Genomic DNA, 14,336 nt, shown 5'->3' with positions numbered 1-14,336 from the left:
AAGGAGGGAATGCAACATGAGATAATAAGGAAAGGTTCCCTTCAAGGAAGTGACAACTGAAGTAGATTTTGCTACCTGGGCAGCATTTTCATAGGTGCAAACAGATGAAAGATTTAAGAACAGGAATGAGCAAATGAGCACTAAGTGGAAACAAAAACAAGACAGGCTCAAGAAATGGGGTAGTAAAGTTTGGTTGAATTTTAGGATTCCTGTAAGAGAAAGTGGTGAAAAAAATGGAAAACTGACAGTGCTGTGACTGTCAGGGTAAGCAAGTTCGGAGTTTACTCATAGGCAACATGAAGTTACTAGAGACACGTAAATATGGGAGCACCATGTATTATTCTTTTTTTTTCTCTTTTATTCTTGAATTTTATTTTATTTTTTTATACAGCAGGTTCTTATTAGTTATACATTTTATACACATCAGTGTGTACATGTCAATCCCAATAGGCCAATTCACCACACCACCACCACCACCCCCCGTTCCTTTCCCCCCGTGGTGTTCTCTGCATCTGTGTCTCTATTTCTGCCCTGCAAACCAGTTCATCTGTACCATTTTTCTAGGTTCCACACATATGTGTTAATATACGATATTTGCTTTTCTCTTTCTGACTTACTTCACTCTGTATGAGAGTCTCTAGATCCATCCATGTCTCTACAAATGACCCAATTTCGTTTCTTTTTATGGCTGAGTAATATTCCATTGTATATATGTACCACATCTTCTTTATCCATTAGTCTGTCAACGGCATTTAGGTTGGTTCCATGACCTGGCTATTGTAAATAGGGCTGCAATGAACATTGGGGTGCATGTGTCTTTTTGAATTATGGTTTTCTCTGGGTATATGCCCAGTAGTGGGATTGCTGGCTCATATGGTAATTCTATTTTTAGTTTTTTAAGGAACCTCCATACTGTTCTCCATAGTGGCTGTATCAACTTACATTCCCACCAACAGTGTAAGAGGGTTTCCTTTTCTCTGCACCCTCTCCAGCATTTGTTGTTGGTAGATTTTCTGATGATGCCCATTCTGACTGGTGTGAGGTGATACCTCATTGTACTTTTGATTTGCATTTCTCTAATGATTAGTGATGTTGAGCAGCTTTTCATGTGCTTCTTGGCCATCTGTATGTCTTCTTTGGAGAAATGTCTATTTAGCTCTTCTGCCCATTTTTGGATTGTGTGGTTTGCTATTTTAATATTGAGCTGCATGAGCTGTTCATATATTTTGGAGATTAATCCTTTGTCCACTGATTTCTTTGCAAATATTTTCTCCCATTCTGAGGGTTGCCTTTTTGTCCTGTTTATGTTTCCCTTTGCTGTGCAAAACCTTTGAAGTTTCATTAGGTCCCATTTGTTTATTTTTGTTTTTATTTCCATTACTCTAGGAGGTGGATCAAAAAAGATCCTGCTGTGATTTATGTCAAAGAGTGTTCTTCCCATGTTTTCCTCTAAGAGTTTTATAGTGTCTGGTCTTGCATTTAGGTCTCTAGTCCATTTTGAGTTTATTTTTGTGTATGGTGTTAGGGAGTGTTCTAATTTCATTTTTTACGTGCAGCTGTCCAGTTCTCTCAGCACCACTTATGGAAGAGACTGTCATTTCTCCATTGCATATCCTTGCCTCCTTTGTCATAGATTAGTTGACCATAGGTGAATGGGTTTATCTCTGGGATTTCTATCCTGTTCCATTGATCTATATTTCTGTCTTTGTGCCAGTACCATATTTCCTTGATTACTGTAGCTTTGTAGTATAGATTGAAGTCCAGGAGCCTGATTCCTCCAGCTCCGTTTTTTTCCCTCAAGACCGCTTTGGCTATTCGGGGTCTTTTGTGTCCCCATACAAATTTTAAGATTTTTTGTTCTCGTTCTGTAAAAACTGCCATTGGTAATTTGATAGGGATTGCATTGAATCTGTACATTGCTTTGGGTAGTATAGCCATTTTCACAATATTGATTCTTCCAATCCAATGACATGGTATATCTCTCCATTTGTTTGTATCGTCTTTAATTTCTTTCATCAGTGTCTTATAGTTTTCTGCATACAGGTCTTTTGTCTCCTTAGCTAGGTTTATTCTGAGGTATTTTATTCTTTTTGCTGCAATGGTAAATGGGAGTGTTTCCTTAATTTCTCTTTCAGGTTTTTCATCATTAGTGTATAGGAATGCCAGAGATTTCTGTGCATTAATTTTGTATCCTGCAACTTTACCAAATTCATTGGTTAGCTCTAGTAGTTTTCTGGCAGCATCTTTAGGATTCTCTATCATGTAGTATCATGTCAACTGCATACTGAAGAATCCTTGCATCCCTGGGATAAATCCCACTTGATCATGGTGTATCATCCTTTTAATGTGTTGTTGGATTCTGCTTGCTAGTATATTGTTGAGGATTTCTGCATCTTTACTCATCAGTGATACTAGTCTGTAATTTTCTGTTTTTGTATTATCTTTGTCTGGTTTTGGTATCAGGGTGATGGTGGCCTTGTAGAATGAGTTTGGGAGTGTTCCTTCCTCTGCAATTTTTTGGAAGAGTTTGAGAAGGATGGGTGTTAACTCTTCTCTAAATGTCTGATAGAATTCAACTGTGAAGCCATCTGGTCCTGGACTTTTGTTAGTTGGAGATTTTTAATCACAGTTTAAATTTCATTACTTTGTGATTGGTCTGTTCATGTTTTCTATTTCTTCCTGGTTCAGTCTTGGAAGGTTACACCTTTCTAAGAATTTGTCCATTTCTTCCAGGTTGTCCATTTTATTGGCATAGAGTTGCTTGTAGTAGTCTCTTAGGATGCTTTGTATTTCTGTGGTGTCTGTGGTAACTTCTCCTTTTTCATTTCTAATTTTAATGATATGAGTCTTCTCCATCTTTTTCTTGATGAGTCTGGGTAATGGTTTATCAATTTTGTTTATCTTCTCAAAGAATCAGCTTTTAGTTATATTGATCTTTGCTACTGTTTCCTTTGTTTCTATTTCATTTATTTCTGCTCTGATCTTTATGATTTCTTTCCTTCTACTAACTTTGTGTTTTGTTTGTTCTTCTTTCTCTAGTTCTTTTAGGTGTGAGGTTAGATTGTTTGAGATGGTTGTTGTTTCTTGAGGTAGGATTGTATTGCTATAGACTTCCCTCTTAGAACTGCTTTTGCTGCATCCCACAGGTTTTGGATCGTAATGTTTTCACTGTCATTTGTTTCTAGGTATTTTTTTATTTCCTCTGTGACCTCTTGCTTATTTAGTAATGTATTGTTTAGCCTCCATGTTTGTGTTTTTTACGTTTTTTCCCCCTTAATTGATATCTAATCTCATAGCGTTGTGATCAGAAAAGATGCTTGATATGATTTCAATTTTCTTAAATTTACTGAGGCTTGATTTGTGACCCAAGATGTGATCCTGGAGAATGTTCCATGCACACTTGAGAAGAAAGTGTAATATGCTGTTTTTGGATGAAACGTCCTATAAATACCAATTAAATCTATCTGGTCTATTGTGTAGTTTAAAGCTTGTGCTTCCTTATTAATTTTCTGTTTGGATGATCTCTCCATTGGTGTAAGTGAGGTGTTAAAGTCCTGCACTATTATTGTGTTACTGTCAATTTCCTGTTTTATAGCTGTTGGCCGTTCCCTTATGTATTGAGGTGCTCCTATGTTGGGTGCATATATATTTATAATTGTTATATCTTCTTCTTGGATTGATCCCTCGATCATTATGTAGTGTCCTTCCTTGTCTCCTGTAACATTCTTTACAGTCTATTTTATCTGATATGAGTATTGCTACTCCAGCTTTCTTTTGATTTCCTTGCATGGAACATCTTTTTCTATCCCCTCACTTTCAGTCTAGATGTGTCCCTAGGTCTGAAGTGGGTCTCTTGTAGACAGCACATATATGGGTCTTGTTTTTGTATCCATTCAGTGAGCCTGTGTCTTTTGGTTGGAGCGTTTAATCCATACACATTTAAGGTAGTTATCAATATGTATGTTCCTATTACCATTTTCTTAATTGTTTTGGGTCTGTTTTTATAGGTCTTTTCTTCACTTGTGTTTCCCATTTAGAGAAGTTCCTTTAGCATTTGTTGTAGAGCTGGTTTGGTGGTGCTAAATTCTCTTAGCTTTTGCTTGTTTGTAAAGATTTTGATTTCTCCATCAAATCTGAATGAGTTCTTTGCCGGGTAGAGTAATCTTGGTTGTGTGTTCTTCTGTTTCATCACTTTAAATATGTCATGCCACTCCCTTCTGGCTTGTACAGTTTCTGCTGAGAAATCAACTGTTAACCTTATGGGAGTTCCCTTGTATGTCATTTGTCGTTTTTCCCTTGCTGCTTTCAGTAATTTTTCTTTGTCTTTAATATTTGATCTCTGAGCTTCCTGGACTTCGGTGGCTATTTCCTTTCCCATGTTAGGGAAGTTTTCGACTATAATCTCTTCAAATATTTTCTTGGGTCCTTTCTCTCTCTCTTCTCCTTCTGGGACCCCTGTAATGTGAATGTTGTTGCATTTAATGTTGTCCCAGAGGTCTCTTAGGCTGTCTTCATTTCTTTTCATTCTTTTCCCTTTACTCTGTTCTGTGGCAGTGAATTCCACCATTCTGTCTTCCAGGTCACTTATCCATTCTTCTGCCTCAGTTACTCTGCTATTGATTCCTTCCAGTGTATTTTTCATTTCAGTTATTGTATTGTTCATCCCTGTATGTTTGTTCTTTAATTCTTCTAGGTCTTTTTTAAACATTTCTTGCATCTTCTCGATCTTGGCCTCCATTCTTTTTCCGAGGTCCTGGATCATCTTCACTACCATTATTGTGAATTCTTGTTTAGGAAGGTTGCCTATCTCCACTTCATTTAGTTGTTTTTCTGGGGTTTTATCTTGTTCCTTCATCTGGTACACAGTCCTCTGCCTTTGCATCTTGTCTGTCTTTCTGTGAATGTGGTTTTTGTTCCACAGGCTGCAGGACTGTAGTTCTTCTTGCTTCTACTGTCTGCCCTCTGGTGGATGAGGCTATCTAAGAGGCTTGTACAAGTTCCTGTTGGGAGGGACTTGCCCACCAGAGCAAAAGAGCTGGCTTTTCCTCTGGTGGAAAGAGCTCAGTAAAACTTTAATCTGCTTGTCTGCTGATGGGTGGGGCTGGGTTCCCTCCCTGTTGATTGTTTGGCCTAAGGCGACCCTACACTGGAGCCTACCTGGGCTCTTTGGTGGGGCTAATGGTGGACTCTGGAAGGGCTCACGCCAAGGATTACTTCCCAAAACTTCTGCTTCCAGTGTCCTTGTCCTCACGGTGAGCCACAGCCACCCCCCACCTCTGCAGGAGACCCTCCAACACTAGCAGGTAGGTCTGGTTCAGTCTCCTACGGGGTCACTGCTCCTTCCCCTGGGTCCCGATGTGCACACTACCTTGTGTGTGGAGTCTCTGTTTCCCCCAGTCCTGTCGAGGTCCTGTAATCAAATCCCGCCAGTCTTCAAAGTCTGATTCTCTAGGAATTCCTCCTCCTGTTGCCAGACCCCCAGGTTGGGAAGCCTGACGTGGGGCTCAGAACCTTCACTCCAATGCGTGGAATTCTGTGGTATAAGTGTCCTCCAGTATGTGAGTCACCCACCCAGCAGTTATGGGATTTGATTTTATTGTGATTGCGCCCCTCCTACCATCTCATTGTGGCTTCTCCTTTGTCTTTGGATGTGGGGTATCTTTTTTGGTGAGTTCCAGTGTCTTCCTATTGATGACTGTTCAGCAGTTAGTTGTGACTCTGATGCTCTCACAAGAGGGAGTGAGAGCATGTCCTTCTACTCCGCCATCTTGAACCAATCTCCTATTATTCTTAATTATTCATAGTCAGGACCCTATAGCAGGGGCCTCAAAAGCAATACTTTATTGCTCTCAAAAGAAACATGCAACTTCCAAAATGTATATTTCTAACTAGGGTACAATATAATTTAAAGCAAATAGTTTTTAAATTTACTAAAAAACAGGTGAGAGATTATGTATATATAAAAATATATACTTTTACATCTATCCTCACTTCCTTCACATCTTCACATAAGTGTCTTCATCTCAGGGAAGCCCCCAATGGCTACCCTATCTGCAACTGCAACTCAACTGATACCTCCCTTTTCCTGCACTATCTGTCTCCTCAGCACTTACCACTATCCAACATACTGTGGTTTATCTATTTCTTTCATCTGTTTTCTGTGTCTCCCTAATAGAATGTAAACTCCAAGAAGGCAACGATAAGTGTAAAGAATAGTGTCTGGCTCATGAAAGGCTCTCAATAAATATTTACTGTATAAATGCATTAAGATTTCTTCCAGCCACATAACTGAGTCAGTCTATAGCACCATCTGGTTTATTCTAACAGTATATTAATATCCTACATTATTGTTTCTTTTTATTTTTCTAAAATGTTATTTCTGTCACTTGCTTTTTATCTCCAAATGCAACAGTATAGTCTATAGGGCAGAATAAATAGCTATGTGGCAAATTTCCAACTTGTCAGAAGACAAAGTTGATTAAAATCTATGATGAAAATATAGTTTAAATTAAAAACAAAATTATATGAAAAGAAATAGATATTGAGAACTTAAATATTTTTCTATTCTCTACATCCACAATTAAAATGTGGAGAAGAGATATCTAGGTATTTTCAAAGATATTTATAACCAAAGAAGAGATCAAACAACCACCCAACTACACAAAACTGCTCTTATTGAGAGAAGACAAAACGGACAAAGTGAATCTCAATTAGTGAGACAGCAGTGTTCTAAAGTAACTCAAATTAGACCAACAGAATGCCACTATGTACACTTTCTTTAGGATCATGTTTTAGTAAAGATTAAGAATGGGCCAATCAGCTGTTTCAAAGGGATTCTTTGAAAAAATGTGTTTGTTCTCTTAAGTAGAACAAATATTCTTCCTGAAAACCTCATACTTCATATACTTTTATCAGCCCTTTCATCTGTCACAGAATTTATCATCAACTTCATTCTCAAAATGTTTCAAGGCAGCAAAGTGAAGTGGTTAAAAGCAACACTTTTTCTTCAAATGGTTGAAAGCAATGGCTTTCGGGGAACTCAGAGCTGAGTCAGAGTCCCAACACTCACTTACTAGCTATAAACCTTGGGTGACTCACTTAACCCCTTTGAGCTTCTGTTTCCTCACATATAAAGCTGTGATGTTAACAGTACCTTGGCTTCATAATGTTGTTATGAGGGTTAGTTAAAGATATGTGAGAAATGCCTAGCACAGTGCCTAGTATATGATAAGCCATCAAATGATAGTTATTATAGTCAAAAGGCAGCTATACTTAGCATGCTCAATGCCTTAAATTCAGAAGAAGTACAAATTAATAAGATTTATACTAAAAATGTTCACTTACCTGGCATAATTGAAAGTAATTTAGTTTTTCCTGCAACTCTTGTTCTCATTCGAATAGCTTTATCTCTGCATGGAACAGTCTCTGCTAAAATGCCATTTGGCCAAAAGGCATCTCTATTTAAGAAGATTAAATAAATTTTGTAAACATTTTCATTTTCTAATGATACAAGTTGGTAAAATTATTCCAATTTTCTAGAGAAAACACAAATGTAAACAGAAAAAGGAAACACTTCTGCAATTTTATATAGGTGTGATACTCAACAAACAGTAACTACATATAGGGTTCAATTTTAGGTGTAAAAGGATATATACAAGAAAAAATAACAGAAGTATGCCCTGGAACAACTTAAAACTAAGCCAATATAAAACAAATTCTGCACCCACACCTTAGAGCTGTATTGATTACAATGTTTCTTTCACACATTTAATCCATTCTCCTTTACTTTCACAGTGTGCTTGATTCCTGTTCCCTAGTTCTCAGGCCAAAGGTAGGAATTGAGCACAGTAACTAAGCTTCCATCTGGGAATTTGGTCTGAGAGAAAGAGACTGCCCAGAGTAGTCCTTCTTAACTCTGACTGCACATTAGAAAACACCTGGGAGCTTTAAAAGAGCTTAAGGACCAGGGCCTCCACCAGATTAATTAAATCAGACTGTTTGCAGATGGGACCTAAGCATGAGTACTTTTTAAAGCTCTCCAAGTGACTCCAGTGTGCAGGCAAGGTTGAGAATCAGTGCTCCAGAAAAACAATATTTACCCACCCTGAAACAGAATGAAGGTGCCAGGGCAGGTGGTACAGCTTTTAGAAACAGTACGGTATTGTGAGGAGAAATTTAGCTTCAGATTAGAGAGACCTGTTTCCCCACTATCCAGCACATGAGGCTTTGGGCAAGCTGCTTAACTTCTCAAACCCTCAATTTCCTTGTAACAAAATGGAGACAAAAATCCCTATCTCATAAAATAGGATAAAATCAGAAAGTGTACATGAAGTAGTTAGACAGTGCCAAGTAAACAGTGTTCGTAGTTCCCTTCTTTCTGTTACTTCAAAGTACGTGATGCCATGAATGTTTATGCCTTGCTTATCTCTCGCTTTTAGAAAAGTTGTTTGTCTGCCATGGCATGCTTTCCTTGAAGGGACTGAACCTTACCTCTCAGTTCCTGGTAAGAGGGCTAGACACAGAGAAGGGGTTCAGAATATTTTTGTAGAATGAACATATGAATTGGAGTATCACTACTATTAATCTGAACCTTTTCAGAGGTTCAAATAGTTAATAAAAATTTCGACCATGGACATACATATTTCTAAAATTCTTCATTTAAAAACAAGGTTAGCAGGGACTTCCCTGGTGGTGCAGTGGTTAAGAATCCGCCTGCCAATGCAGGGGATATGGATTCGATCCCTGGTCTGGGAAGATCCCAAATGCCATGGAGCAACTAAGCCCGTGTGCCGCAACTACTGAGCCCACGTGCCACAACTACTGAGCCCACGTGCTGCAACTACTGAAGCCTGCCTACCTAGAGCCCACGCTCCGTAACAAGAGAAGCCACTGCAATGAGAAGCCTACGCACCACAATGAAGAGTAGTCCCCGCTCGCGGCAACTAGAGAAAGCCAGCATGCAGCAATGAAGACCCCATGCAGCCAGCCAGCCAGCCAATCAATCAATCAATCAATCAAATCAAGGTTAGCAAATACAACTGAGAAAAATTAATCCTGGAAACTAGGTAACCTGATTATATGACCATGCCATGTCTACATTAATATTTCAATTATTTTAAAGCCACATTACTATGATAAAATATAGCCTAACATCTTAAAGATTTTTCATTTACACTTTTTTCTATTCTGGTTTTAAAAAAACAAAGATGAATAGGTCCATGGGACAAATGTTTATAATTCTTGCAAGTCTTTTTGCTCATCAGTGATGATTAAAACCAACTTTAAGGCCAGGAAGAGAAGGAATGCAATGAAAGTTAGTGATAACAATGCTCAACTCTGTACTATCTGAAAGAAGTGACTGTGTCTTAAGACATACCTGAAACGTTTCACTAAGTCGGCTACTTGCTCAGGTGAGGTCATCCAGTCAACATGGTCAACTATTTTTCTGAAAGTAAAGAAATTCAAATAAGTAAGGTCAAGATTTTAGAAGGTGAATAAAATAAAGAAACATTACTTTCATGAAGTAAGCAACTTAATTTGTATGAAGATTATCTCTGAGAGCAATAGTCTGCTTTAATGATCTTCAAAGACCCAGAGAAGGAAATTCACCTACAAAAGGTTGAGCAATCTACTTCTAGAAGTAAAACTTCAAAAGCTAAGTAAGATCAGCTCTAAGTAGTTTAAGAAAAAAAAGTGGTACCTATTAATAGTATCACCATATGTGGCTCTAATAAGCTGTTGAAGTAGGTTTTTGATATTCCTTCGCAACCACTGATTTCTCTCTTTTAAGTCGAATACTTCATCCATGAGAAGCAGCATTACCCTAAGTGGAATATTGTCATCCACCTGACAAAATATGGGAAGAAATAAGGATACGTTTATTTGAGTTACCTATCTACTATGAATGGCTAATTTTGCTGCTTTTACCAAATGACTGTTACTATTTACAGGTTAGAGAACAAGTTCTACTATAGCCTTTGTAACCAATATTTCATTCTAATTTAGAAAAAATATTTTTAACAGCCATTTTGACAGAATACAGAATTTTACAACTCTACAATGATGAGTAAATTCCAAGGCTGTAGTGAAAACAACTTCTCAAACTGGATTCATGATGGTCTTAGGAAAATATGATTTGGGATCTTGCAGTAGAGTCTGTATTAGTTTATAAGGCAAAGGCTAGCCCCTTTGCCTATTCTCTGGGGCATCTTTTTCAAATGAACAAAATATTCTCAACATTTCTCTTTATTTAATAGAACAAAATACAATCTACACAGAGCAATCTGTTTTGCTCGGTTACTGCGTTGTATGTATATAGGTATTTTCATGGAAAAGAAGCTGAAATAAAATCCAGCTAACATTACAAAAGGCAACTAGATTACTAGAATTTTCTTTTTATTTTTAAGAAGTAAAAATTTGTACACTTTTATCATGGGAATATTCAATTAATGATATAAAAAGTAAAGAAAGACAACTAGAATGCTTTGATGCCGAAATATATCAATATATAATAGGGTGCAGGTTTAGATATGCAACAAAACTGCCAGAATTGCCAGTAATTTTGTAATTCTTTCATCACTAAGCTACTCTTTCCAATTATTTCCTCATCAATGTTGTAATTTAAATACTTAAATTTTTTCATGAGAAAACAGCATGAGTCATACATTTTTCACTGTGTTGTAAACATTTTCTTAGCATACCTTCTCTTTCACATATTTTTCAATAGCTTAACCACTTTGGAGGCAAAAATCACTACTGCTCTATTCTCTGATCGAGTATAGTCATGAGTCTGATGCCACATGACAATTCTAATAAACAGTTAAATTGTAAAAACCCTTAACAAAAAGTATAATGTTATGGATATTACAACAGTACAATGCATAATAAACATTCTAAAATATTCTTAAAAAAACAAAAATATTATCTTTAAGACAGTTTATTATAAAGAAATTCAATGAGAAACTGAAGAGAGATAATTATAACTTTAAAATAACTCTGCCTAATAGAATATAAAGCCCAGACCCAAATATATAAAATAAAAAGATTTGTGACAAGGAAAAACCATACACTGGGAAAAGAGGGTCTTCTCAGTAAATGGTGCTTAGGTCAACTGCACCCCTACCTCATTCCATACACAACAATTGATCCTAGATGAATGGCAAATCTAAGTTTTGGCACGGTAAACAAAAACTTTTTTTTTTTTTTTTTTTTTTTCCGGTATGCGGGCCTCTCACTGTTGTGGCCTCTCCCGTTGCGGAGCACAGGCTCCGGACGTGCAGGCTCACCGGCCATGGCTCATGGGCCCAGCCGCTCTGCGGCATGTGGGATCTTCCAGGACCGGGGCACGAACCCGTGTCCCCTGCACCGGCAGGCAGACTCTCAACCACTGCGCCACCAGGGAAGCCCAACAAAAACAATTTTTAAAGAAAATCATAGGAGAACATCTTTGTGACCTTGCAGTAGGCACAAATTGTACACAGAGCATAAAAGCACACAAAGTAGAAGATATTCACAATACACAAATACTTATATCTGACAAAGAAACAATATTCAGATTATACAACGCACTCTTACTAATCAAAGACAACCAAGCCAACAGATAAAAAATGGGGGAAAGAGATAGACATGTAAGACAGGACACCCAAATGGCCAGTAAACTTATGAAAAGAGGTTCAACATTTTAACAGTCATCAGAGAAATGGAAATCCGCATGAGATACAACAAAGAGAATGGCTAAAATTAAAAAGGCATAACATATTGAGTTTTGGCAGGCTGTGAACCACTGATTCTCATGCATTGCTGATGGCAGCGGAAGCAGTACACACACTTCGGCAAATTATTTGACAGTATCTATTAAAATTGAATTTTTGCATAACCTCTGACCAAGTAATTCCATTCCTCGGTACAGAAAGAAATATGTACTTATTTATTTAATCAAAAGACAAGTACCAGAATGTTCACAGGAGTACAGTTCGTAATATAGCAAACATATTGTACTATATTTACAAAATGTAATTGTACTATAATTACAAAATTGCACTGTAAGGCCACAAAAATGAAGAAACCACAATCACACAAAACAAACATGGAAGATTATCACAATGTTGAGCAAAAAATGCCAGACTTAAAGGAGTACATACCTCACAGTTTCATTTATATAAAGTATAAATGCAGGGTAGAAGTCAGGATAGTGTTTATCCTTGGCAGGGGAGAGGATAGTGACAGGAAGAGAGCATTAGGGGCTTTCTGGGGTACTGGTAATGTTCTGTTTCTTGTTTATAGTGCTGATTACATGGATATGTTCAGTTTGTAAGAATTCATCAAACAATGTTTACAATATATGTACATTAATGACAGATATACATATTATACTATATTAAAAAGTTAAAAAGATCTGCCAAGTATGATGTGAATTTCAACTGAATGCTACCAAAATAAAATTAACTCACAGTATCATCAAGTTGAGCTGAAACTCGACAATGTTCAGGATCTGAATCAGTCTTTGGAATTAAAGGAGGAACCTAATATTTAAAAAAACAAAAAACACAGTAAACACACTAAAGCAGAAAATGAAAGAACACAATACAATAAACCAAAATTAGTAGTATCAAATATAATGAACAGCATTTGATTTGATTTTGGGGACAATATATAAACAAAATTTATATAGCATTAACAAAGTATTGACAATCTACAGTTAGAAACCCAATATAAAAGGGTAATTATTTCATTACCAACAGATTTTCTTTCCTTTAAAAAAGGATTCATTTTGAGGTGGATGGAGATATTACTCAAACTCCCATACTTTTTAGAATTTAAAGCTAAGTAAGATTAAATGATTTAAAGACCAAAAGTTAGTAGCACAGTAGGGGAACAGAACTCCAATCTTTTTTCTTTACCATAAAGAGCCTGACAGTATGCTAAGAGGCTTAAAGGAACTAATTAACTGACTGTTATATAATGTAAGTTATGGAGGAAAAGGACAGAAGGACCAGTGCTAGTTGATAACCATTTCTCAGCACAGGAAGGACCTATGAAGATCACCTATTATAACCCCTTCACATTACTGGTGAGGAAAAAGAAGCCTGGAAAAGTTCAGTGACTCTTGTAGGAAGTCATATGGGTAGCTATCAGCAGAAGCAGCACAAGACAACCCTCACTTCAGTGTTAGTGTACTTCCCCATGATTAGAAATTAGGATGAAACATCAGAAAAGGTATGAGAATCAATAGAAAGTATGATTTACACACACTGTATTTCAGGAGTTGCCTCTTACAATAAAGAAATTCTATCAGTGTTTATATATATTTCCTCTTCATTGAAACATTCTAATAGTTACATGATTTCTTTTATAGTCTTGATTATAACCTTAAACAACTAGGTCAAAATTATTTAAAAAATGTAAATTAGAAGCAAAAAACTACTTGGTCAACTACCTCTTCTGCTAGCGAAATGAAAAAGCTTCCCAAGAAACTCTTCTATGCCTCTCACAGGTATATACACAGTAAGATATGGCTGCAGAGACTGATGATGTTGAAAGACTTTTCCTCTCTTTGATCTCGTGAATCTTGATCGAGTGACTCAGGAGAAATTAGACTTTATGTTTGCTGATGAATACTAGTAAAACTAATTTACACAACAGCACATACCTGTTTTGTTATAAATTTTAATGACACTATAGAATAAACATGGCTGAATGGAATAAAAGAGTACAAAGAATGTTAACCTTACTTATTTTAAATATGTGCTTTAAATGGATTTTAAAATTCTACTGTAGTGGAGACTGAGGAGTGACTGGATTTTACAGTATCCATTTTCGATAAGAATTAATTCTCTTTAGTTTTTTAATTCTTTATGAGACTATGTGTCTATAGGGCTTTGGACTTACAAAGTAAAATAAGGTAAATCTAAGCAAGAGCTCAGTAAATCTTAGTTGACCTAAAAATAGTTTCCTTTAGGCATTACTGAAACATCTTACCTTGAAAAATGATTGCCTTATGTCTTGACCTAATCTTTCTGACATTTTGCCCATGTTGTCTGACATTTTAGTCATTCCCTCTGCGAAGCTATCAGGAAGGGATTTAACTGCATTTGAAACATTCCTCATAGAATTTCGAAGCGGATTTACAAAAGTGTCCATCTAAAGGGGAAAAGATTATATATCATGACTTCACTGTATCAGATTTGTTATTCAACTGAGAAGCATGGGAAAATAGAGTGCAACACATGAAAGATGTAATAATTTTCCAGTCTATATTATCTCATTGCATTTTAAAAGGATAAAACTGTTGTCTTCAGTGTGTCTTTAAAATCTATTTTCAGACATAAATATATGAA

At 36.6% G+C, this 14,336-nt stretch overlaps 1 protein-coding gene across 5 annotated transcripts in view; it reads right to left on the bottom strand.

Moving 5' to 3' along the window:
* The window catches only part of SNX13 (sorting nexin 13), a 138,038-nt gene that overhangs the window by 4,067 nt on the left and 119,635 nt on the right, over positions 1-14,336 (bottom strand). For all 5 annotated transcript variants that reach the window (XM_073809649.1, XM_019928257.3, XM_019928267.3 and 2 more), the window contains 5 exons: positions 13,978-14,139; positions 12,450-12,521; positions 9,701-9,846; positions 9,377-9,445; positions 7,345-7,457 (listed from right to left, as the gene is read on the bottom strand). In XM_073809649.1, coding sequence (XP_073665750.1) covers positions 7,345-7,457; positions 9,377-9,445; positions 9,701-9,846; positions 12,450-12,521; positions 13,978-14,139 — 562 coding nt within the window. The remainder of the gene's footprint in view (positions 1-7,344; positions 7,458-9,376; positions 9,446-9,700; positions 9,847-12,449; positions 12,522-13,977; positions 14,140-14,336) is intronic.

This window comes from Tursiops truncatus, chromosome 9 (genome assembly GCF_011762595.2).
Source record: "Tursiops truncatus isolate mTurTru1 chromosome 9, mTurTru1.mat.Y, whole genome shotgun sequence".
NCBI lineage: Eukaryota > Metazoa > Chordata > Mammalia > Artiodactyla > Delphinidae > Tursiops > Tursiops truncatus.
Note: the sequence above shows the minus strand (reverse complement) of the source record. Positions and strands in the feature narration are given on the sequence as shown.